Source organism: Anabrus simplex, chromosome 1 (genome assembly GCF_040414725.1).
Source record: "Anabrus simplex isolate iqAnaSimp1 chromosome 1, ASM4041472v1, whole genome shotgun sequence".
In the NCBI taxonomy this organism is placed as follows: Eukaryota; Metazoa; Arthropoda; class Insecta; order Orthoptera; family Tettigoniidae; genus Anabrus; species Anabrus simplex.
Window position 1 is genome coordinate 313,725,193 of NC_090265.1, and position 27,367 is coordinate 313,752,559.

The 27,367-nt window shown below is 38.8% G+C and overlaps 1 protein-coding gene across 1 annotated transcript in view; it reads left to right on the top strand.

Moving 5' to 3' along the window:
- Positions 1–27,367, top strand: part of LOC136856733 (zinc finger MYM-type protein 1) — a 179,501-nt gene that overhangs the window by 30,716 nt on the left and 121,418 nt on the right. Inside the window, exon 3 of the mRNA XM_067134809.2 lies at positions 19,913–20,143. Coding sequence (XP_066990910.2) covers positions 19,913–20,143 — 231 coding nt within the window. The remainder of the gene's footprint in view (positions 1–19,912; positions 20,144–27,367) is intronic.

Below are 27,367 nucleotides of genomic sequence, written 5' to 3' on the forward strand. Positions count from 1 at the left end.
AAGTGTGTGATGAAATTCCCTTTGATCGCTGAGATGTTAACTTATCTTGAGGGCGGGAATTTCATCACACACTTGGCTACCCACCGATTGACAACAGCGTTCCCTTTTGACTAGTACGCTCATCTCAACAACAAATTCTTCCCACAAATACTACATTAAAGAAAATGGCCTAATGATGTCTGCACAAACTTCAATATAGCCTACGGCACCAGGATTCCAACTAATATTCTTCAAAAGGGAACGTTGTTTTCAATCGGTGGGTAGCCAAGTGTGTGATGAAATTCCCTTTGATCGCTGAGGTGTTAACTTCTTCAAATTTATAAGCAAATAAATGAAAATCAATACTTATTAACTTCAAGAACCAATGACCATTACTAATGCTTAACTTTCCTCAAGTTTTTAACATGTCATTTGACAATTATATGGAATGGACTTTCTGATTTTTATCTTTATTGTAACATCTTTTAATATCAAGAACCAACCACCTATGTTGTATATTTTTAAACTCAAACATTAACACAAATATTTTTTAAGTAATATTATACCACAGTTTTTATATTGAAATAGTTGTTTAATGATCTCTAATCCATTTTACAAGACATACTTTTTAACAGTATTCATAAGTCATTCCCAATTAGATATCTGATCTATTCCTAAGGTAAAAATGGCTTTAAGATTGTATTGTATTGAATAGGTGGGTGAATAATAAAAACATACTAGTGTTATTAATATAAAGAAACTCGTAAAAAAAAACACTAGACAGCAAACTCGGCCTCTAACCATCTTATTTTGTTCATAGAAAATTTGAGTTAGGTGCAGACACAGCCGTCTGCGTATGGTTATGAATTACAATAACGGCCATCTCCTCTAATGCTAGAGGGCAGACCAATTGGAGCAATCATGCAGGAAAGAACAGCTGACTTGTGGTGACTATTGTAGTTCTGCTTTAATGAAAGTTGTGGGTTTTATTATGGAACTATATAGCTATTATAATTATATTGGGGAAAAATGGACACTAAGATAGATGGAATGGCATTTGAAAGGGCCAGAAAAAGGCAGGGGAATCCGGCCTCTTGGAAATGAGAAAAACAGAAAAGGGAAAGGTAAAGTGTAGCTTTTAATGTTATGTTTTGATGTTCTTCCTATAGTGAAATATGTTTTTAAACGTGTTCACTGATTTCAGTTTTGAATTTTGCACACTAATGGGAGTGTTTTGTTTTCAAACTTCAAGCAGCAGGCTGAGACTTCCAGTGTATGGGCATTCAACAAAAATTCACCAGTGTATGATTTTAAAGAACACTGATATAACTGCCTTTCATAATCAATTGTACAGATATCCTGACAAAATGAGACAAGATTGCTTCATTCTGAAGTACATTGACTTAATGCTTCCAGTTCTACATAGGCCTAGTCCTGCCACCAGGGAAGAAAAAACACTTTCAGTAGTATATTATATGAACAGAAACACAACCAAAATTCATGTATGCAGGGAAACATTTCTAAGTGTGTTAATATACCAAAACACAGAGTAGAGGGAATGGCAAAACGTTTTCAAAAATCTGGTTTAATGCCAAAATAAAATAGGGGAGATGACCATAGAACCCAGATATATTCACAAAAGAGGGATGCTGTTATAACTTTTATAAAGCAATTCAAGGGTCTGAAATCACAGTATAGGAGAGAGAAATCTGATGTTAAAGTTTATTTAAGTAGCGAGTTAAATATTAAGGAAATGTGGTGCATGTATAACTCCAAAATTGTCACTCGATTAAGGGTAAAAGAAGGTCTGTTTTACAAAATTTTCACCACACACTTTAACACTGGATTTGGCTCCAGACGTACAGATGTACGTTCCGAGTGACTTGAATTAGATGAAAGAATTAAATTGGCTGACAATCCAGAGATCTTAAGCACAGAAAAAGATCTGCATAAAATCAGGGCTAGAGCATTTTATCAACTAATGAAAGAAAAGATATGATTTCCTGATTCTTTCTTTTGGTTGTCAAAAGAATTTCCCTGTGCCTAAAATTCTAGATCTGGCAACATGTTATAGTAGGCAAGTGTACTTATACAATTTTATCATTGTGAGTGATTCCTCAAAAAAGCCATTGACAGATAACACATTAATTTATACATGGGGTGAAAATGATTTACGGATAGGAGCCAGCACTTTATCATAAACTAAATACTTGCTATATGCCCATTGTTTCTTTTATAAGGTGTTTTGCTGATGGGTGTGGACGGCAGAACAAGAATTATGTTATGATATGTGCTGTACTTTTGGTTTGTGGCAAAGTCATTTAAGAGCATTAAAGAAATTGAGTTAACTTTCCCTGTGACAGGCCATTCATTTTTACCATCTGATAAAGTTATTGAGCTCATTGAAAAATAAATAAAGAAAAATAGAAACTTTAATACAGCCTGAGGAACTTCATAATGTTCTTTCTCAGGATAGTAAAATTAGCTCACCAGACAAAAAATGAGTCACCCTAGTACACATGCACAGATGGATCGTTAAGCCTGTACAGATGGCGCAGAAAACGAATCCCATGCTCTACATGAGCATAAGGCAGTTGCGATCAGTGAGACATTGATGTTTCAAGCTGACAGTGTACGTCAACATGAGTAGATATAAGGATGTGACAGAGTAGCAAAAGGAGGCAATCGTGTTTGGTCCAGCCCATGGCCATACGGTGCGTGAAGTTGCTGGATTTGTGGGTGTTTCGCAGCAGACTGTTGTTTGTTTGTTTGTTTGTTTTCATCCCTTCATTTGTGGCGAAGTTAAGGCTCACAGCCCTCTCTTACACTTCATCACATATTGTCTATAATAAACTTCTGTGAAACAGAATAATGGAAATAATATAACAAACTATAAATCCTAACCTCATTCATTCTTCCATTCATTGATCTTGATGATGATGATGCTTGTTGTTTAAAGGGGCCTAACATCTAAGGTTATCATCCCTTTATTGATCTTGGTCTGTAGCCTGGCGTGTGTGCCTTGAAGTATCTTAATTTTTTCTGTTTTGTTTTTGAGATCGTCTATTGTTATTTGTAGTTCTTTAATAACCTCCTTAATTTCCGTGATCCATTTAATCTTGTTCTTGCTATTCTGTAAATTTTCAATTCTTCTTCTGCTAATTCTGATGTCAGGTGTTCTGATAAGATGTCCAAAGAATGATATACGTTTTTTTTCCTAATCGGGCTCAATACTTGTTCAATTTCCTTATAAACTGTTTTATTTGATGCTATTCTCCATTGTCCATTAACTTGATATTGGTACTGTTTATTTATGCATGGTCTGTCTGTTTCAGCTGTATTAGTAGTTTTAAAAATGGTTTCACTAGCATAAGTTATTTCTGACTGTGTGACTGTTTTATAATGTCGTAATTTTGCTGCTATTGATAAGCTTTTTTTTTTAATCGTATGTAGCATACCTGCCAACCCTTCTGATTTACCCGGAAACTTTTTTTTAAACTCGTCTTCCGATTTTCTGATTTATTCTTACTTCCTCCTATTTTTGACCAATATAACCTCCAGTATGGTCAATCTTCTTCCCCTAGGAAAAAGGATAAATTCTTATGTGCTTGTGTAATTTATGCAACCCCATTTTTATGAGTATTTATTTGATGCTTTATTTTGCAAGAGTATCGTCCATCGCCTTCGTGTATCATGTGTGCTTTATAGGTGGGGATTCGAGACAGAAATCATCCTACAAGAGAGGCTAGCACGTGCTAGCGACTCAGTTAATCGAGAAGAAAAAATGAGTTTGTTATTGCGTGGTTCACGCACTGTTAACATCGTTTATGCACGTAGTTTCATTGGAGTTGTAGACCACGTGTTTTTTCTTGCGGTTCTGTGCTTTTCGCCCCTGTCAGAGTCATATGTTAATAATGTATAAGACATATTAATCTGTTTTGTATGTGGTAGTTTTGCATATTTCTGTGCATTTGTGTTCATTCTTACTTCATAATTTTAATGGGTTGCCTGTATTTCAGAGATTTGTGTCGGCGACAGTTTCTGGTATTTTCTCTTCACGTTATGGTCAAAAAACATAACAAGCGTTATCTCCAAGTGTTCAGAGATACCTATAAAATTAAATTTCTGTTCAATTTACAGTCTAATAAAGGGAACTATTATGCATTTTGTTGTGTGTGTTGGTGTGATATAAATATTATTATTTGTGTGTAAGTGTCATAATGAGAATGATTAGGCAGGCCCTACATTTTCTTGTAACACTTTAATGTTTTCTTAATTTAAGATTTTAAATTATATACTGTAACTGTATATATGTATGCCTTGTATCCTGTCCTTTTTTCACTTAGACGATGGTGCAATGTATGTGATGAAATCCATTTTTGATTTCTAAAAGTTGGCATGCATGATGTAGTCTTGGTAATATAATTTGCTTTATTTAATTTATTTATTCTGTTATGCCAAGCTGGTTTAATCAACCAAAGAAATACACATATAGAGATCATTTTTCTACCTAGTGTCCTGCCTTCGATACACATTTTCTCCATCGGATTGTTAAGTTTTTTATGCCATCCTGATAGAAAGAAGAGGGATGTGTGGAGAGCCAGTTGCGCACAAACTCTTCTACAGTTGCATCATCATCGAACCGCTGCCCTCCTAGGTCTTATTTGATTGGTCCAGACAAATGGTAGTTGCAGGGCGATAAATCTGGACTGTACGGAGGGTGTTCCAGAGGTGTCCAGTGAATTTCCTCCAGTTTTCCCTGCGTTAAAGTGGCAGTATGCAGCCTTGCATTGTCATGGAGAAGAATGATGTTTCAGATCAGTTGCCAGCGTCACTTGTTGCGATACGCTGCTTTTGCTTCATCCAAAAATCGACAGTAATAAGCTGCATTAATTGTCTTTTGTTTGTGAAGAAAATCCACCAGCAATACGCCCACAGAGTCCCAGAAAACGGTTGCAAGCACCTTTTCAGCAGATGGGCGTGTTTTGTCCTAGACGGACCTGCTACGTCTCTTTGCTGCCATTCCATGCTACCTTGCTTTGACTCTGGGGTGTAATGATGCACCCGAGTTTAATCACAAATCACAATACAACACAAGCAATTCTCTCCTTCCTCCTCGTTGCGGCGCAAGAGTCTCTGACAAACTTCCTGGCGTAAAGTTTTTTGTTCCTGGTTGAGGGGACGAGGAACCTACCTGGCAAACAATTTTCTGAAATGGAGTTCATCTTAGATTATACTTTGAACACTTCTGTAACTTATTCCTATGGCGGCTAAAACAATTTGCAAAATTTTTATTCGCTCATCTTCAGCAATAATATCACAAATGGCAACAGTGTTGTCTGCAGTGATGCTTGTCCGCGGTCTCCTTTCATGAGGTTCATTTTCCACAGCTTCTCTTCCTGCCACAAATTTTTTAGCCCACTCATACACTTGAGTCTGCAAAAGTGTTTCTTCCCCAAACTGTGTGCGGAGCCATCTCAAAAGTTTGGAAGGTTTGTTGTCCTCTTTTGTGAGAAATTTTATAATGATGCGTTGCGCAACTAACGTTTGCACTTCTTGCTCACTCATGGCATACTGAAGCAGCCCAGCTCTGCATAGTCGTTCACGCGTTCTCCAGACACGCCCACCAACATCATGGCAAAGCCCTGCCTCAGAATTATTACTAACAGCAGTGGTACATTCAAATTCCCGTTTATATTTGATCCGCCTTCGTACCTATAAAAAATTAAGAAACAAAACATACAAAATGAAAGACATTTCTTTGGACAAGTTAAACAGACAGTAAAGTTAAAATAATATTAAATGTCATCCTCTGAAGATGTAGTGTCATTTTCTTGCAATTAATTTAACAGGAGCTGACAGTTTTTCATTACAACTTTGAATGAATGAAATTCTTAACCTTCAACATATTTTACTTAGTTCTTGAATTTGATGTCTTTTATTGTATTTTCAACTAATGTCCTTTTAGAAACTTTTTTTCATAGTAGGGTATGTTTCTTTTCAGCTCTGACCATACATATTCTGGAGAATGCTGTTGGGGGGGGGGGGGGTGTCCTGAAACAATGTTTCTTTGAGTTTCCTCAGCTCTAGTACTGACGTTGGTGGTGGCATGAGAAGTTTAAATGTTGAAATATACTGTAAATATCATGTCTTCACTTTTCTTTGCATGGATTGCAGTAGATGCGAGTGATATTGAGCTTTGTCCATTACCAGTTACTGATGGTTCTTCTAGTGTAACCACTCTTCAAATATTTTGGCATTTATGGTGCCAGGGTAATAAGCTAGGGAACCCATTAAACTCTTGTGCATTGAAAGCAATACACTGGGTACAAAACCATTTCTTCCCCCAATATGTACAATAAGTCTTTCACCTTTTTCAGTAAAAAAACTACGTATCACTAGTGTCTGTGCCCTCAGTCCAGTGGCATAAAACACCATTGTGTGTATCATACCATATCTCGTCCAAATACAGATCTTGATATCCTTACTGTCTTTAATATTCAGTTTGACTTGGGCACAGATACTGAGAGATATCATAATCAGTGTCAACATCAAGGATAGGATAATGCTAATGGGCAATTTTAAAGCGACAGTTGGAAATGGAACTTAAGGATATGACAAGGTGTTGGGTAAATGTAGGGAAGATGTGGAAGATTATAGGAAGGGGAAGCATTTACTAGACTTCTTGCTAGTGTGGGATTAGCAGTTATGAATACTTCCTTCAAGCATAGGGCTATTCACCACTACACGTGGGAGGGTAGGGGTACCAGATCTAATATAGACTATTTCATAACAGACTTTGAATTCAGGAAATCCCTTAGGAATGTGCGGGGTTTTTTTTTCGATGATACAGACCACTATCTGATCTGTAGTGAACTTGCCCATTGTCTCTAGGCCTAGGATAGAGAGAGTGACTGAGCTCGATAGCTGTAGTCGCTTAATTGCAGCCAGTATCCAATATTTGGGAGATAGTGGATTCAAACCCCACTGTCGGCAGCCCTGAAGATGGTTGTCCGTGGTTTCCCATTTTCACACCAGACAAATGCTGGGGCTGTACCTAATTGAGGCCACAACCGCTTCCTTCCCACTCCTAGCTCCTTCCTGTCCCATCATCGCCATAAGACCTGTTTGTGTCGGTGCGACGTAAAGCAACTTGCAGAGTGTGTGAAATCTGTCTGCTGATGAATAAGGGTAGAGTATCTCCAGGATGAGCAAATTAGAAGTACATGGCTACAATTAGTGGAAAGTTCCAAACAATGGATAGTCTCCAGTATAAAGGAAAAGAATGCATGGCATACAGGGATGCTGTAGTAGAAACAGCAAGGGAATGCCTACGAACAACTCTGTGTAAAAATGGCAAAGAGCTAACATCTTGGTGGAGTGATGAAATGAGGGCCACTTATGAACATACTGTAAAAGGAAGGTGTATCAGAAATGGCTCCAGACAAGGACTGATGCAGACAGGAAATTGTATGCAGATGAAAGAAATGCAACAAAACAAATAATTGTTGAATCTAAGAAGTAGTCATGGGAAGATTTTGGTAATAACTTGGAAAGGCTGTATCAAGTGGCAGGAAAACCTTTCTGGACATTATTAAAGAATCTTAGAAAGGGAGGGAAAAAGGAAACGAATACTGTTTTGGGTAAATCAGGTGAACTCATTATAGAGTTCAGAGGATCACTGGACAGGTAGAAGGAATATTTTAAAAATCTTCTCAGTGTAAAAGGAACTCTTTCTGTTGACAAGTGAACAGCCAAACTCATGGGGAAGAAGGCAATGATGTTAGTGAAATTATGCTTGAGAGAGTGGAAAGCATGGTAAATAAACTCCATTGTCATAAAGCAGCAAGAATAGATTAAATTAGACCCGAAATGGAGAAATGCAGTCAAACCTCAATATCTCAAACTTCCATTACTCGAATTTTCAGTATCTCGAAGTAACTTTAATTTCCCGGCCGTTTATCCTATTCTTCACGTGTATTTATTTTTCTATTACTCAAAATTTGGTTACACAAATTTCTCAATGTCTCGAAGCAAACGTTTCCTCCCTTGAAGTAAAAAATACTCTGTGACTCGAATTGTGTACAATATTGACTGTGCAATACAGCATTTTTAGTTTGTGAGGAACAGTTAACAAGTAAAGAAAAGGTTACAATGATGCTGGAAGCTAAAAATGACAGGTACCGAAAAACAAACTTCTAGTGATGGGAAAAATCGGCAAAGCTTCATTGTTTTTTTGGTGTAAATTCATTACCAGTTACGTACAAAAGCAACCCCGGAAGTTGTGGATGACAAGCTGCATTTATGAATCTTGGCTGCGTGTTTCGAACCTTCATATAGAGTCAGTCGAATATAAATGACAGTGTTTCTCAGAGCAATAAATGTTGAAATGTATGTGGAAGAAAAGAAGGTTAAGAGTAAAAAACACAAGAGACTAACGATTTTTTCCAAAGGTGTTAACAGAGGTATGTTTCTCGTTTCACTACTGTATTCTCACTTCTAAAAAGTTACTTTAATAAGGGTCATGATTAAAGCAATGCTGTAAAGTGTGGGTTTGTTAGTATATTTTTAAATAATGTAAAAAATACTGTATTTAGTATAAACTTGTAGATGCATATGATTCAATTATGCGCTATACATACTCAAAAACGGTATTCTCTATATCTCAGAATTTCGATAACTCGAAATAAAATTTAGCTTCCAAGGTGATTCAAGATATCAAGGTTGCACCGTATACAAAAAGCAAAGTCATCCCCATACAGGCCATGAAGGCCCTCGGAGGGATGGAAGGTAAAGGCTTCCACTATCCGTAACCTCGCCACTTGATGGGGTAGAGTGGTTAGCTCTACGCCCGGCCGCCTTTGGCCCCCAGGAATTAACCTGGTACTCATTTTTGGTGTAGGCTGAGTGAACCTCAGGGCCATGTGTTCCTCCGGAAGTGGATGCACTGTTTACTGGGTTCATACATAAGAGGATTAGCATGGAATGTTAGTAAGGTACCTTCTGATCACATGCAAATACATCCGGGTCTCCTGGGCAACGGACTAGGACTTTTGCTAGACAGCTGAGTCTTTCACTGCAGAAGTACCAAGGTAAATTTCAATGGTTAATAAACCCCACAAATGGTCCTTCTCACGACCAAAGCTGACAGTTGTATCAGTTAACATAGAAGGCATAACGTCAAACAAGGAAACCCTGTTACAACAACTTTGCCAAACACACAAGTGACGGTCTCTGTGTTCAAGAAACTCACAGGAGTAGTGGCCAAAGACGAACAAGAGTATTAGGAATGCATTTGGTAGCCTAGAGACCGCATGAAAACTATGGTAGTGCTATATTCTTAAGGCCAGAGCTGAACGTAATATCTGCCTCATCTACAGACAACAGTGATATAGAAATCTTAACCATGGAGCTATCGACCTGTATCATAACATCTGTTTATAAACCACCGAGCGTTTCTTTCTACTTTACTGATTCAGCTGTAGGGCAAGAGGACAAGATTTGTGTCATCATGGGCAATTTCAACAGCCATAGCTGCCTATGGGAATATAGAGAAGACAGTGAAGACGGTGAATCTGTGATTATGTGGTCAGAATCTAGTCAACTGTCCTTAATACACGACAGTAAACTTCCTGCTTTTTTTAACAGTCATTGGTGGAGACGTGGATACAACCCAGATCTCTTTGTTGTCGGTGATGCTATATCACAGCAGTGTGTGAAGTCTCTCTGCAAACATATACCCAACACACAGCACAGACCCATTATGTGCCAAGTTTTCTCAGCAGTTCATCCACAAGCTGACTGGTGAAGTACACATACAGAGATGCCAACTATTACGATTTAATCGTAATAATTACGAATTACCCATCATAATTACGCCTTTACGAATCACACACCACAAATTACGATTTTTTGTTGATTTTTAAATCTAAGTGTATGAATTGTTCAAAAGGATATACAAGGCGGCTTGAATTCTCAGAATATTATTTTCGGATTTCTGAGTAATAATTTATACCCCTTTCCTGTTCCTCGTTTAAGAATATTTCGAGTTTTCACGCACCAAACGCAGTGTGTGCCTCCAGTTCCGGAAATATACGCACCTGTGAAGTGGTATATCTTGCGGAGTTGTTGTCTTTGTTCGTCACATAATCAGACTTGCATGCAAGTATGCGAGTTCTTTTGTCTTTGTTTTGGCGGTAAAGTGGTGACAAACTCCGTTTAATTGTGAATACTGTGTGCGTGACTGTTGAAGATGTATTTATTGCTATTTTGGTTGCCAAATTTACATATATTGCTCTTCTAGGATATATGCTAATCGTGTGTTACGAAATGCGAAAGGTTAGAAATAATGAAGCGATTTCTTGTGCAGGAAAATACGTGTGATTACGTTACCGTGATTAGTGACGCTAGTAATAAATATAGTTAAAAAATTTAGGGAGGTATACTCGGAAGAATGGCCTTGTTTAATGCATTCCTCAAAATCTCATTCACACGTGTTTTGTAGTGTGTGTAGCCGCGATGTTTCGGATGCGCATGATGAAGAAGAACAAAAGAACAAGACTGAATTTCGTGCTAATATGAACTCCGAACTGTTAGTGTTCTGTTAGTGCAGAGGATGCACATGATATGAAAAGAAAAAGCATGTCACCAGTGTACGTTTACCAAACAGGAACTACAAGCTTTAAATTAAATGATATGTAAGTTAGTAAGATTACGAAAAAAAAAATATCTGCGACCGCCCTCGCCCCCCCCCCCCCCCACTCTCCCCCCCCCCCCCCCCTTGCCCTAACGGGTGCATTACGAATTACCTTTCTTGAAAGTTGGCATCTCTGCACATAGTACTTAGATGAAATGGTAGCAGTCTATTCCAGAGGTATATGATGTGTTTATTGATGCTGTGCAAGAATGCTTTCGCACGTCAATCCTAAGAGGCTGTAGGTCTCAGTATATACAGGGTCTAGACGCCAGTACAGTAGATAAATTAAATGAATATCTACTGCTCTATGCAGAAAATCCCTTCAGTGAGGACATTATTCAGGCTGACTAACAACTAATCCAGTCCATGGGTGAAATAGAGAGAGAACATTGGGTTAAGTTGATGAAAGAATTAGATATGGCAAAAAACCAGCAGAGAAGCTTGGAAGCTACTTAGACGTCTGAAAACTGACCCCATGAAAAGTCCTCTACATAGCAACATTACTCCTAACCAGATTGCTCATCAACTCCTAATAAATGACAAAACAGATAAGTGAAAAAGACCCCCAAAACATCAAAGAAATATCAAACAAAAAACATCCAATCTCTCCAATCCCTTCGCCATGAATGAGCTGGAAAACTCCATAAAAATGAGTAAAACTGGCAAAGCAGCCAGTCTAGATGACATGCATATGGAGCAGATTCAACACTTTGGAAATGCTACGAAACAATGGATCCTACAGCTTTTCAGTAATTGTCTGGAACGATTTCAAATCCCTAAAATCTGGAGGAGGACTAAGGTGGTTGCTGGTAAGCAGCCTATGGATCCAAAGAATTTCAGACCATTATCACTCATGTGCCATCTATATAAAATTTTTGAAAGAATGCTTCTGACCGTATAACACCATTGGTTGAACCTCTTCTAATCCCAGAGCAGGCTGGATTTAGATCAGGAAGGAACTGCTGTACACAGATCCTTAATCTGACACAGCACATAGAAAACGGATTTCAGCGTAGTGATATTTCTGGAGTGGCTTTTGTTGATCTCCCTTCAGCATATGATACTGTACAACACCAGATAGTTCTAAGGAAGTTTTACCATCTTGCTATGGATTTCAGGCTCACAATGATTATTGCCACACTGTTGCAGAACCGACATTTCTTTGTTGAATTCCAAGGACAGCGAAGTAGATGAAGAACACAGAAGAATGGTCCCCCACAAGGCAGTCTCCTAGCACCAATGCTATTTAACATATATACCAACGACCAACCTCTTCCACCTCACACAAGGAGCTTCCTATACGCAGATGACCTGGCCCTGGCAACTCAGAGTAAAAACTTCGAGCCAGTGGAACAAAACCTTACTGCTGCATTAACGATGCTGTCAGATTATTATGAGGAAAATCACCTTAAGCCAACCCATCAAAAACTAATGTGTGTGCCTTTCATTTAAAGAACAAAGAAGCCTAGCAGAATCTGCGTGTGAATTGGAAAGGAATGGAGCTGGAACACAGCAATACTCCATTGTACCCTGGTGTTATCCTGGATCGTTTGCTGACCTTCACCACGCACTGCACCAAACACAAGGCAAAAGTTTCATCATGAAACTGCCTACTGTGTAAGGTAACTGGTAAAAATGAAATGAAATGAAATGACGTATGGCTTTTAGTGCCGGGAAATCCCAGGACGGGTTTGGCTCGCCAGGTGCAGGTCTTTTGATTTGACTCCCGTAGGCGACCTGCGCACTGTGATGAGGATGAAATGATAATGAAGACAACACATGCATCCAGCCCCTGTGCCAGGGAAATTAACAAATGATGGTTAAAATTACCGACCCTGCCGGGAATCAAACCCGGGACTCCTGTGACCAAACGCCAGCACGCTAACCATTTAGCCATGGAGCCGGACATTCTGGATGGGGTGCCCATCCCCAGACAGTAAGGACAACTGCCCTAGCACTCTGCTGCGGAAAGTGCTAGTCCTATGTAGTACATATCAGCTCACGCAAAGAAAGTCGACATCGCCTTGAATGAAACCTGCAGGCTAATCACAGGCTGTTTAAAACTAACACCCACCCAGAAGTTCTATTCACTTGCAGGTATAGCCCCACCTGATATTAGACGTGAGGTGAGGTGGCCGCTAATATCGAGAGACAAAATGTTTGCAGCATCTCAGCCCATCTCCTTCATGAACATCAGCCACCACCAGCTCGACTGAAGTCCACGAAGAGTTTTCTACAGTCTTGTGCTCCACTTGATTCTGACCCAAAAAAGGCCAGGGTTAAGCTATGGAAATTAAGGTATCCAGATCATCCAGAACGTGTTGAAATTGAAAATTTGCCACGTGGTCATGAAGAGGGATGGTGTATATGGAAGTCCTTAAACAGACTGCGGACCGGCGTTGCAAGATCTAAGGACAATCTTATGAAATGGGGCATCGTGCATGATGGGGACTCATTGTGTGAATGTGGAGAGGAACAGACTTCTAGGCATCTTTTGGACTGTCTTCTATGCCCAGATTCATGTACAGGGTTGGAACTGGCATTGGCTGGAAAAATTGCCATCAATGTAGCCGAATACTGGTCACAACTTATGTATATGTTGTATATATAGTGTAGATATTTTCATGTAATACTTGATTTCTCCTTTTTGATTTTTATTTATGATCTTCCATGTGTTATACTTCATATGCAAATTTTTTGAGTGCTTCATTTATAACTATGTACAATTAATTTGTACATGTATATTTTTCATACTCAGTATCTCTTTCTTGTATATATTGGTACCTCTGACACGAATAAATGAATAAATACCTTCTGATCAGATAAAAGTAGTAATTACACCTATCTGAAAGCAAGGGAACAAGAAGGATTGCAACAGCTATCAAGGTATTTCATTGGTCAGTATACCAGGCAAGGTGTTCACTGGCATCTTGGATGGGAGGGTACGATCAATGATTGAGACTAAGTTGGATGAAAACGTGTGTGGCTTCAGACCATAGCGGAACTGTCACGATCATATTTTCAACATGTGCCAGGTAACTGATAAATGTCACGAGAGTAATAGAAAGTTATGTTTCTTTCATACATCTAGAGAAGGCATGCAACAGAGGTTTTATATTTAGAGTATTTATTTAATCCGTTTACCATCCAAGGTTGGTTTTTCCCCAGGACGCGGCGGGGGATCCCACCTCTATTGCCTCTAGGGCAGCGTCCTGGAGCGTGAGACTTGTACAACTGTGGAAGAGGACCAGTACCTCGAACAGGCAGCCTCACCTGCTAAGCTGAGCAGGGGCCTTGTGGGGAATGGGAAGATTGGCAGCGATAGACAAGGAAGAGGGAAGGAATCAGCCATGGACTTCAGGTATAATCCCAGCGTGTGCTTGGAGGAGAAGTGGGGAAACCGTGGGAAACTACTTTGAGGATTGTTGAGGTGGGAATCAAACCCTCTCTCTACTCAGTTGACCTCCTGAGACTGAGTGAACCCTGTTCCAGTCCTCGTATCACTTTTCAGATTTTGTGGCAGAGCCAGGAATTGAACACGGGCCTCCGGGGGTGGCAGCTAATTAATTACACTTATAAAGGTGCAACACACTGTAGAGGCGGACTACATGACAAAGTACTGAGGAAAAGGATGTTGGCCTTATTTGGGGTTATGGGAGTAAGGGCAGGTTGTTAGCAATCAAAGGCATTTATGTTGATAATTGGGCTACAGTGAAAATTGTTGGTAGAATGAGTTCTTGGTTGAAGGTACTTACAGAGGTTAGACAAGGCTGTAATCCTTTAACTTATGTTGTTCATAGTTTATATGGATCATCTACTGAAGGCAGGGAAGGATTCAGTTAGGTGGAAATGCAGTAGGCTGTTTGGCCTATGCTGACGATGTGGTCTTAATGGCAGACTGTGCTAAAACCTTGCAATCAAATATCCTGAAAATAGTTACAATGAGTATAATATGTAAATTAGCCTTTCCAAGACTAGACTGATGTCAGAAGGGAAGAAAACTATGAGAATTGAGTGTCAGGTTGGGAATACAAAACAAAACTGGAACAGATAGATCATTTCAAGTATTTAGGATGGTAGTATAGTAAGTGAGATTGAATCAAGGTGCAACACAGCTAATGCAGTGAGCTCACAGTTCTGATCAACAGTATTCTGTTAGGACGAAACTAACTCTGAACCAGTCTGTTTCCAGACCAACTTTACGGCAGTGAAAGCTGGATGGACTCAGTATATCTTATTCATAAATTAGAAGTAACAGATATGAATGTAGCGAGAATAATTGCTAGTAAAAACCTGTGTGAACAATGGCAGGAGGGTACTCGGAATGAGGAGATAAAGGCTGTTGTTATGGTTGAACTCGATTGATGAAGCTGTACGGAAAAACCAGTCTTGGTGTTGGGGTCATGTGAGGTGAATGGAGGACGATAGATAACATACATGGAGTGTAAGAGAAGTAGAGGGAGACCAAGACGACGATGGTTCGACTCGGTTTCTAGTGATTTAATGATAAGAGGTATGGAACTAAATGAGGCAACAGAGCTAGTTACAAATAGAAGATTGTGGGGGCATTTAGTACATTCGCAGAGGCTTTCAGACTGAATGCTGAAAGGCATAATGATCTATTATGGATATGTATGTATGTATGTATGTATGTATGTATGTATGTATGTATGTATGTATGTATGTATGTACTTGGATCACAATATTGTGTTTTGTAAGATTCCATTGCAGCTGTTCTATCCTCTGCCTTGAATTTGAAACCGATGGATGCATGTCTTCTGTTTCACTTCTGAAAGGATTTTGTGTACCGTGGCTGCTATTTATTGTTGTTGAAGTTCATGTATCATTGATCACATTATATTTCAATCAAAATTGTCAATTTTGGACAAATTTTTATACCTCTTCTGTCATTTCTTTGGTGCTTCATGGTGTGAGATGTCTTGTGGAATTATAGTGTTAACTGTTGTTCTGGGTACTCCTGTGGCTGTAACTGTATTTGCTATTGGGGATTGACTTCCTATATCTTAAAAATATTTATGAATTCTTGTTTATGGATGGGTTTCCCTTGCCTTGGGTGATATTTGTGAAGAATATTGGCTGTTACATGCTTGTTTATTACTAGTACTGCTCACAATTGTATTAACCTGAGGAAGGTGCCTCCCACAGGCACCATATATTGTATTCGTTGTCACAAATTTTCCAATTATTGGTGCAGTTAGCTTTCACTACTATGCTCGGTGACAGCATTACTGGCTCCTGGACTATGGATGCGTAATAGCCTGCCCACGCTTTGCTGTTCGTAGAATGGAAGATAGGAAACTTAAAAGGGTCCACCTTTTCAATACAAATAAATGTTATAGTTTATTTACAACATATATTTACACTTGGAACTAGTTTCGACGCTGTTGGGCGTCATCTTCAGCTGTTCGTAGCTTTAAGAACCTCAGTGTAATGTGAGTGTGTTTATTAAAATAACAAGCATAACTCTGTAATAGAGTTACTATTGCATATTTCTATGTATATCCATTGTGTTCCTACAATGGCTCAGCCAGTGAAATGGCAGGAAGTATTTCATAAACAGGCCAGAGAGTTAATTTACAATGTGTACACATTCTTAAAGCGGGAAGCGGATGCAGGGAGTCCATTTTGTGACGTTGCCAAAGTTTAAGAGCACGCGGCACTTGCATGTGGTGGTATAGGAGTACGAAGTGTGAAATGAATAGTTTGAGAGACCAAGTTATCTGAACAGGCAAGTGGAAGTGTACAGTGTAGATCTCCAGGGGAAAAAACACAATACTAAAACGATAAACTGGCACTGACTATTTTGACCACAGTGTTGTACACAGTAAAATATTTGAGTTTTATGACAGAGTTGAGTTCCTTACAGCAAAGAAGTTAGTCCATGTAATGCATGAAGACACTGATTTTAAGGGGATATCTCAATTTATGCAGAACATGTAAAACTGTGCAGGTTTCAGGTATGTAAAATATAATGATGGGAGGACATTTTTAATGGAACGTAGCGAATGACATTTCTACGAACAGTGCATGAAATTTGAGAGAAGAGGGTTCACAACAACAAAGCAAGTGGCTGTGCAGTGTGGGTCACATAGCTATCAGCTTGCTTCCGGGAGATACTAGGTCCAAACCCCACTGTTGGCAGCCCTGAAGATGGTTTACCGTAATTCCCCATTTTCACACCAGGCAAATGCTGGAGCTATACCTTAATTAAGATCATGGTTACCTCTTTGCCATTCCTAGCCCTTTCCTGTCCCATCGTCGCCGTAAGACCTATCTGTGTTGGTGCGACATAAAGCAAATTGGAAAAAAAAATTCACAACATGTATTACTTAGATGAGACCTGGGTAAACTAGAGCGACACAAGATTGATGATTTGGCAGTCGACAGAAGGATGAGGGGGGGGTTAAAAGTTCCTGTTGATAAAGGTGGCCACCTCATTATATGCCATGCTGGTTCTGCTGCAACTCGATTTGTTTCCGAGAGTAAATTAGGGTTTAGGGTGAAATCCAAATTGAAAATTTTCTACTACCACACTGAAATGAACAGAAATGTTGCAAGAATGGTTTTTGAACCAGCTGTTACCTTATCTGCGGCCTGCATCTCTCATTGTAATAGACAATGCGAGCTATCTTTTGGTTGTAGCTATCACTCCTACAGCAAATGCACAGAAGAATGATATAATTTTATGGCTAAGTAGTAACAATATATTGCATGTCTCAACACAAACCAGGGCCGAATTATTACAGCTCATGAAGTAGGCAAAGGGCTATGGGAAAATGTATGAACTTGACACGAAAGCTCAGCAGCATGGTCACAGGGTGGTACGATTACCACTGTCACTTTACCCGTATTGAGTTGGTATGGGCACAAGTGAAGGGGTAAATGGCAGAATATAATACCACATTTTAAAATGCCAATACTGAAAGATTAACTCGTGAAGCGATAGATCGAGTCTCGATTGCAGATTGGGAAGCTTGCATACATCACACAGATGAACTGCAGGTGGACGATTTCTGTAAAGAATTGGTGAGAGACGATTTAATGAAGTTGATAATCATCAATGTGGCAGGAACATCTAGCAGTTCAAGTTCTGGCTCTGAATTCAGTGATTCTGACAGTACGAAGTAACCATGTACGTATGTAGCCTATGTTGATTAAGTTGTTCAATTTCTTTGTGTTATTGGTTTATAATCTCTAATACTTTGTATAATGCATATTATTATGTAAAAATAATAATGGTGCATTGCCTCCAACAAGGCCTGGTGAAGGTCTTTTTCTAATAGATTATATTATTAAGTGTATGTACTCTTGTATGTATAAGTTAAAGGTTCAAAGCAAAAGCCACAAATATATAACAGAATATATATCAAAATAATGTCTACAAATCGTAACATATTTAAACATTTTTTAAGCCAAAGTGTACATTACCACAACTCCATTCTATGACATATGACAATATGTTCACTTCTGTAAGGGAAATAAAATCCAAACGCTACGAGCCTAACACATAATATCTGCTATCCTGCATCCTTGTGGATGTTAGGGAGTGTAAGAGAGTGAAAGAGCGACCCAAATCTATTGTGTTTGCTAGATTTACATGCGATACGTCATTTGAAAGGCATGGGTGTTGTCTACACAGAAAAATGTTTTTATTTGAATTTATTATGTTCGTTATTGTGTGCAAGTTAAGTGATGGGAATAGAGGGTCATAATTACAAGGGCTTGATAGCTGAGTGATGTAGCTGCTGAATTCTCACCAATGTGGTCATGGTTCGAATACCGGCAATTTCGTGTGGATTTTTAAATGAAAAAGTCACTTCCCTGTGGTTTGGATCCCACATAAAACTGGAGGCCCCTGGCTATGATCATGATATCAACAGTCACGTCAAATGCTTTTATCTGAATTTATTATGTTCGTTATTGTGTTCAAGTTAAGTGATAGGAACAGAGGGTCATAATTAGAAGGGCATGATAGCTGAGTGGTGTAGCTGTTGGATTCTCACCAAGGTGGCCGTGGTTTGAAGACCTGCAATTGCACGTGAATTTTTAAATGAAAAAGTCACGTCCCTGTGGTTCGGATTCCACATAAAACTGGAGGCCTCTGACCATGATCACGATATCAACAGTCACTTCAAACTAGGAGCTTATGTTAATCTCACATAATTTCAGGTTCAATATTCACACAGTTTTCCCGACATCTTAATGTTGAGAGAACTGTCATATCCAGACTCTTTTGGTGTTTAGGAGAGCCAAAAATAGAATATCATAGGTTATTATTACAGAGAGTTTTATATCCTTAAAGTTTAAGTTTGTTAACAGACCATAAATGCAAACCATTTGGTGTAGAAGTGTGATTTTTGTTTCTATATTTAAAAAAAAAAATTGTTTGCTTTTATCCTAACCATAATATGTAGAATCTCTATCACAAAAACTTGTCCGAGCACACATTATATTTGATTTTGGATGTTATGAGTGGCGGGAATGACTGCCCATATGCGGCAATGCTGTGTTTTGCATCATTTCTCTCTCTGCACGGCCGGGGCCATCAACACTGTCGCCGACCATAGCAGAGTGGATCGTAAAACATCACCTTGCTTATTTACACACTCACAGCACATGTTGAACTGTGTTGGCTGCTGTACAAACATATCCTTGCCGCTTTGTGGGTCAAAAAGAATGTGAATGAAGGAATGAAGAGTACTGCACAGCCAGGACAATTCTATACTTCGCTACTAATTGAAACATATTTTCTGACCAGGGATTTATCTGGAATCAGATGATGAATACCTTTTAATTATTTTTTTCAATTTGCTTTACATCACACCGACACAGATAGATCGTATGGCGATGATGGGATAGGAAAAGGCTAGGCGTGGGAAGGAACTGGCCATGGCCTTAATTAAGGTACATTCCCAGCAGTTGCCTGGTGTGAAAATGGGAAACTACAGAAAACCATCTTCAGAGCTGCCGACCCACTATCTCCCAGATGCAAGCTCACAGCTGCGCGCCCCTAACCGCATGTCCAACTCGCCCGGTCTTTTTAAAAATTTACCTTCACAGCTTTTTTTTATTGATTTCAGTAATTTTTTGGTCCTTTAGAATATCACAATTTTCTTAAACAATATTATGATTAATTCTTACAAGTAATTATTGTCCATATGCACATTTTAAACATGTACACATTAAAATTACAAATGCATAATTTTATTTTGGCAGGGACACGAACATGAACTGGAAAATGGGAATGATCCATATATCCAAGGATTGAAGGACTCCGAATCTGAAGTATGGGTGAAACATGAACCGGGTGTAGGAGCAGGACCAGGAAATACTTTGAGGATAGATGAAATAAAAGAAGAACATTTCTCTGAGAACTTTGAAGGATACTCCTTAGAAACTGATGCTGAACAATCAGTAGATCCATCATCCCAAGAAGATCTCAAGGAGGTAGGCAAAACAGCAAATGTTACTTTCATTCTTTCATTCATTCATATCAAAAAAAATTGGAAGAATCTTTATTCTTCTGTCTATTAAGGAGTACCCACTGTGCTTTAGTAACTGTGTTGTTATGTGGAAGATTATTGTTTATTGTTTATTTGTACATGTGGAAGATTATTGTTTATTTGTACAGGTTGCACCTTAAATTGAAATTGAAGGAGACAAGACTTAACAAAATACAGAAAATAAATGTTGTAATAAGGGACATTATAGCTGAGTGACATTGTCAGTAGCTTCTCACCAGGCTGGCCTTGGTTCAAATTCTGACGTATGTGGGAGTTGAAATGTAAGGTCACATTCTGTTTGTTCAGGTGCCCCATAAAACTAGAGATCATATGTGGTTATAGTCATGTAGATTTTTAATTTAGTTTTTTTTAAATCATCAAACAGGGTGATTTCAGATTATGGTTTCAGACAGTATGATAAATTTGCCCTTATTCTTTTTCCCTTTTTTTGTGTAGCAGTGAGGTGCTGCAGCTTTGCACTTCTACATGCATTTTATTTTTGTTTCCCTTATTATACAGTTATAATTATGAGTCATATTCATACCGACCAGCTCCATGGCTAAATGGTTAGCATGCTGGTCTTTGGTCCCAGGGGTCCCGGGTTTGATTCCCGGCAGGGTCGGGAATTTTAACCATCATTGGTTAATTTCTCTGGCATAGAGGCTGGGTGTGTGTGTCGTCTTCATCATCATTTCATCCCCATCACGACGCGCTGGTCGCCTACGAGCGTCAAATCAAAAGACCTGCACCTGGCGAGCTGAACATGTCCTCGGACACTCCCGGCACTAAAAGCTATACGCCATTTCATCTTCATACCTTGGTCAATTTGCTATTTGGACTGTCATTGTTTAAAGTTCATACATTGTTGTTAAGTGGTACTTTCAATTACTTCAACTGGAAGAAATGCATTTTAACTGGTTGTTAATGAGATCAATTGACTGAAGTGTTTATATGATGCTGTGGAAGTTTTTAGTGAAAATTAGTATTTGACACATTTGAAAAGTGAAAGTAGTCCAGGGTGATTTTCGACAGTGTCTAGAAATGATGTAAATTTGACTCAAACTTTTAGAAAAATCTGTACAAGATATTCACTGTGGCATGTTATCATACAGGAAAACATGTGATTTGTGTGGTATACCTAGGTCTATCATACAGAGTTAAGTACAGAAAATAAATCTGAAGAAATTGGGAGTACAACCCGTGCTAAATGAGGAAGAAAAGGAAATGCTAAAACAAGATATTATCAAGGATGCTCACTGGGGATTTTCTTTCACTAAATTGGACATTAAGTATTTATTCAAAGGTTACCTGAATAAATCTGGCTGAAAAGAGAGGTGATTTTCCAAAAATCTACCAGGAGAAAAATGGGCACATTTACTTCTCAACAGGTGCTTGGAAGATTTTTTACCAAAGCAAAAATATTACAAGTGTTTGCATAGAAGTGAACGAAGTATCTGTTGAAATATATTTCACCGACATAAAGCCAGTGCTGTGCTGGAAAATCTCTCCCCGCCTCTCAACAATATTTTCAACTATGATCTGACCAACATGTTAGATGACCTGGGCAGGCAACAGATACTTGTAAAATAAGGGGTAAGCATGCTGAAAAAAATGGTGGATTCATAAAAATCTGGTGTTTCTATAATGATGTCAGGAAGTGGAGCATACATACAAATAATAGAGCTACCATTTTGTTTTCAGTTCACAAAAAGTCGGTAAATAAGGGTATCTGCCCTCATTCTCCTCCTCCAAAAGAACAGTATGTTCTTCCAAATGTGACTGACCTGTTCTCAGAATCATGGATCTCACTACATCTCGAGAAGAAAAGCTGTTTGTTTCTTTCCTCTGACCTGAACAAGGCCTGTGTGGAATGTGACTGTATATAACCAAGCAAGTGATAGTTAGATGTTGGGAAGAAAGGAATGGTGACCATGACAATCCTGCACAGGCTCCACAACATTTCCTGGACTCATTAGTTCTTTAATTTCCTCCTCTCTTACACCACTTTTCTTACACTTCGACACCGTGCTTTTGGCAAGTTGCGTGTAAACAAGTCGAGGAATTTTAAATATTGCTCGAGATTATCGATAGACAGAAAAGAAAAAAAATGTTGTCAGAACATGATAGCTTGAACTCTTTTCGATGGTCGTGCCAAGATTAGGCACCATTTTTTTGTCTAGAAGCCTATCAAAGCATAAAGAAACGAAGCATCTCCCAGAGCGATGCTGGCAAGTTTAGTTAATTTTTTGAGGATTGCTCACAGTGACTCTGGCTCTAAGAGGATTAAGGGACTACAAGATGAAGACGAATCTGTTTTCCTTGTCATTGGGAAACTATTTCTATGCAGCCTTTGTCTACATGGATAACAAGTTCCCTTTTAAGAATTGTGTACTTTAACATCCACAGGTTGCTAAACTTGATGCCATTGAATAAGCACAGTATTTTTCTGTTAATTTCTTTTTGGAAAAGTTTCCTGTTTTTTTGTGTAAAAGGGAAAATTAAACAAAAGATGACGCTGTGAATGAACTCCAAAGCCAGTTTGCGGCTTTTCAGATAAACGACGTATCCAGGGTTGTAAGTAACTAAACTACAAATGATTCGAAATGGGCACAGTTGTTGAATATTTGTGGAGCTGATGGACATTATAAATTCGACAGGATTTCTAGATTCATGCTGTCTGTTCTTACTATATCACATAGTAAATGCAGAGTGTGAACAAATTTTTAGCCTGTTTAAGAAGAACAGAACACAGTTCAGGTCATTGATGTCCAATGGAACTCTGAAAGCCATTTCCATTTTGAAGACCAGAAGTTCTGAAGCATGTTATACAAACACATATTCTGTTGACTTTCTGAAGAAAGCAAAGCAAGTCACAACGTTAGCTCGTACATCAGAATGAAGATGTGTGTGATGGTGTAAATAATTTAAATACCTTGTGTGCATATAATTATGTGCAGCAAAATACTCTTTGCTTCAAAGTTTTTATTAGTTGTGTGTATAAAGAAACTACATTGTGTAAGTAGATTTCATTGATGCATTTTAAAGATATTTGTGTTAGTTTAACTGAGGTGAAATATTTTGTCCCTTATAATTGCATACAGTGTTTTATATTAATGTTGTTGAACTTGTAATTATCTGAAGTGAAGAAAATACCTACATGAATGTTGTCGTGTTTTACCACATTTTGGTGCATCGGGTTCCAGTGTATTTTGCCGTACAGTGATTTTACTGATAGGTCATTTGGAAAGTTGGCAGGTATGCGAGTGGCACAAGCCAAGAGCTATGTATTGTATGTGTTTCCTAGTGAACATAGGTGACCTGCTCTCCACTTTCCGTTCACTGTTATCAAGAACTATGGACAGCTGTAAAACAAAGTATCTTACATATAGCACTTTGGACTAAACATCTTTCTGCATTGAAAGTTTTGTTGTGATTCTTGTTGACAACTTTGTGCCTATCCCTTGTAAACATTATCTATGCCTTGGCACCAAAAATGTTCCTGCTGGTGTACTGATCTGAACTAGACATCATGCAAGATATCAGCAACCTCTGCTGATAGCATGCTTAACACGCGAGAGGTCACACCCGTTTTAGAACGCGAGAGTTCGCGCGAAGGCAAATTGCTCACGCTTCATATTTTAATGAGCTGCTATTTTCCTTTGGCGGTGAATGCTCTGATAAATATATTAATATGTACCCTGTGTAATTGCCTTTCGACTAGTACTAACATAATTACCCAGTAACAATATTTTCTCAATGTAAAAAAATTAATGAATTTTGTCGCAAAATCTGGTAAAGTTACGAGAGTTTTTAAAGAGCACGAGAGGTCGCACGTGAGCAAATTGCTGCAATGTTTCCATTTGTACATTTCAGTGAATGATTTGGTCACAATTCAAGATAAAACTACAGTACCACACTTCACTGAAAGCCACCATAAACCTCATGAACTTTACTTAAGAAACTTTCTTGGAAATGCAGTCATGTAAGAATGCACTATGCGAGGGGTCGCATGAAGGCAATATGCCGCGGCAGATGTGGGAGTGAAAGAAAACTTAAACTACTCCGGAATGCAGCAGGTAATTCACTGACGATAATCAACGTCAGGTGAGAGAGAGGGAGGGGAGGGATGAAACGAGAGCCCTAAGCCCTACAGCGGCTAGCAACGAAATTATTAACAAATATTTAAAAGTGCGGCAAATTGCCGCGGGTGCGACCTCTCGCGTGTTAATTCATTTTGATCCAGATCATGTCTTCAATGAAGCTGTGGTGTAATTCATTCCCTATTGAAGAGATTAAAATGTTAAATATTTGTAGAGTTTAGGAAATACAGTTACTAATGTCAGAAAAAATAGTGACAAAAATATAATGCGTTAAAGCATCTGATATGGGTGTGACTACCACATTATTGGTCACAAGGGAGAAAAAAAAAGTGAAAGACTAGGTAAACAACTGATAGGGAATCTGTCACCTGGACAACTGCCCTAAATGCAGGTTAGTGATGGTTGAGCTTGTGTGTGCATTCTGTTGCCCAGGTACTCGGATACGAGTCCATTGGCTGTGATGATGGGCGGTTTACAATCTTCATTTATTTGCCTCAGAGGCAAAGGTCGTTGTGTGAGTATGTTTTTCAGTGTCCAGTGCAGAGTTGTACACAAAGGTGGCGTCTACCAGGTTTGAACACACCCCCATCCCAAAACGTTTAAACACTTCTGTAATATTTTGCCTGTATGAAATAAAAATGGACATATTTATATGAGTATCTTTTTAAAAATCTTAATTTCTCACTGCCAGAGTAACAAAATCTATCGATATAAGGTGCAGTCTGTCCTCCCCTTCTTCATTAATATAATTCCTGGGCTTGGGACTACAGCATATACAGTACATCACTGAACATTGTCATATGTACGCCATCCTACTCTTAACCTAATGTTTGTAAAACCTTCAATTGTTTGTTTGTCCAAGCCTTGTCCCATTTCTCTACAGGGTTGGGTATGAGGTGAGATGAATCTGTCGAGGTGGGTTTTTATGACAGGATGCCCTTCCTGACATCACCCTCATCAGAGGAATAAATGAGATGAAATGAATGATCTGATATTTGATAGCAGGAAAGGAGAGGGTGAAACCCATTGCAGCACATAGCCTACTCCTGTCAGATAGCACCAAGGGGTCTGCTCAAGGCTCAACATCGCCATCCGATGGACGAATCGCCATCAACAGCATCATATGCCCTCACTTCATATGAGCACTGCAGAGAGGTTTGGAATTTAATACAGGCTTTTGGCACGCAATTCAGTGATTAAAAAGTGTATACCACCCCCTCCCCTACCGCCGGCCAACATTCTGATAGTGAAATTTACTTCGACCAACGGGACCTTAATGATCATGGCCACCAGGTGGGCTGTGTAAAACCTTCAATTATTATGTTTAATATATTTGAATTATCTTTTATTAAATGCTAAGTACAACTATACCCTGTAAATATGTACTGTACATTTGTATAACCTCAAATACGTATTGAGAAATACGTCTAACCTCAAAATCTGTGTAGTTGAAAACTGTAGAAAACTCTGTAATATTCGTATTGGTATAATCCACTCTCTTTCTAATACATATGGAGGTTTCTGGAAACTTACTGTAATAATGATTTATTATCCAGATACATGTAGAAACATTAGGAGTATTGTAGATTTTGTCACTGTGTTTTGTGTATATCATCATCATCTTCATTTCCCATTTACAGCTTCCCGGGTCCAGTTGTGATTCAAGGATCTCCATCGCTGCCTGTCTCTCCACCACTCTTCTCCTTTTTTAAGTACATCATCTAGGTTTCCTCCCCTCTGCTCTATGCACTCCCACACTGAATCTGTCCACCTCTTTCGGGGTCTTCCTCGTGGTCTCTTTCCTGTTAACTTCTCTGAAAAAGCTTTCTTTGGCACTCTCTCTTCACCCATTCTCATCACATGCCCATACCACCTTAGCTTTGTTGTTTCTATCCTGTCTTGAAGTATTCTACTCTCCTCTTGTTTTGTTGTAGTGCACGATCCAGCTGCATAGGTTAGTATGGGTTCATTATAGGTTGAATATAATACTTTCTTACATTTCTTCAGGACATCTTGGTTCCCTTACACTCTGGTAGAAGCTGTTTGCTTGTTGTATTTTTCCAATTTCCTTGGTATTCTTTCCATTTCTGTGATCACACTTCCCACTTTCCTCTTCCTTCCTTCCTTCCTTCCTTCCTTCCTTCCTTCCTTCCTTCCTTCCTTCCTTCCTTCCTTCCCCTTGTCATCACTATTGTTTAACTTTTCTCTGTGCTTACTTTCATCCCAAATTTTTCTTTCTCTTGATTCCATACATCTTCGTTTCATCCTCACCCCATATCACTATGCCATCTGCAAACAACATGACTTTTGTTGCCTGTCTTCCCAATCTCCGTTTAATGTTCTTATGAATTTCAGCCATGCCTATGATGAATAGTATGGGGGATAATACACTTCCCTGTCAGAGACCAGTTTCAACTTTAAACCATTTTGTTTTTCCTATACTAGCCTTCACACTACTAACAAAACTTTTGTACATAGCTTTTATCATTTGCACTTCTACTCTGTTAACTTGTTTTTTCTTTAATGTGTCCCATACCAACTGTCTGGGCACGCTGTCATAAGCCTTCTCGATGTCAATGAATGTCATCACTATGTCTTTTCCAAACTCCCATCTTTTCTCTATCATATATCTTAATGTAAAGATCAGGTCAAACGTTGATCTGTCTTTCCTAAAACTATACTGTTTTTCTTCCATTTCTCCTTCTAGCTTCCTCCTCAGTCTTCCTTCCAATACTCTCTCAAATATCTTAGCTATATGGGCAATAAGGGTGATCCCTCTCTAGTTATTGCATTTTTTATCACCTTTTTTAAATATCGGGATAATTAAACTCTTTCCCCACTCTTCTGGGATCTCTTTCTTCCTCGAGATTATTCTAAATAATCTATACAGCCACTATAGCCCTATTGGTCCTGCTTTTTTTATCATTTCTGTAGTTACCTCATCCACTCCTGCTGCTTTACCGCACTTCTTCATTTGTATGGCTTCGTCTATTTCCAACATCGATATCTTCTTTTCTTGTTCTTCTTCTTTCCCCATTGTTTCTTCTTGCTCCTTCTCATCTACTAGT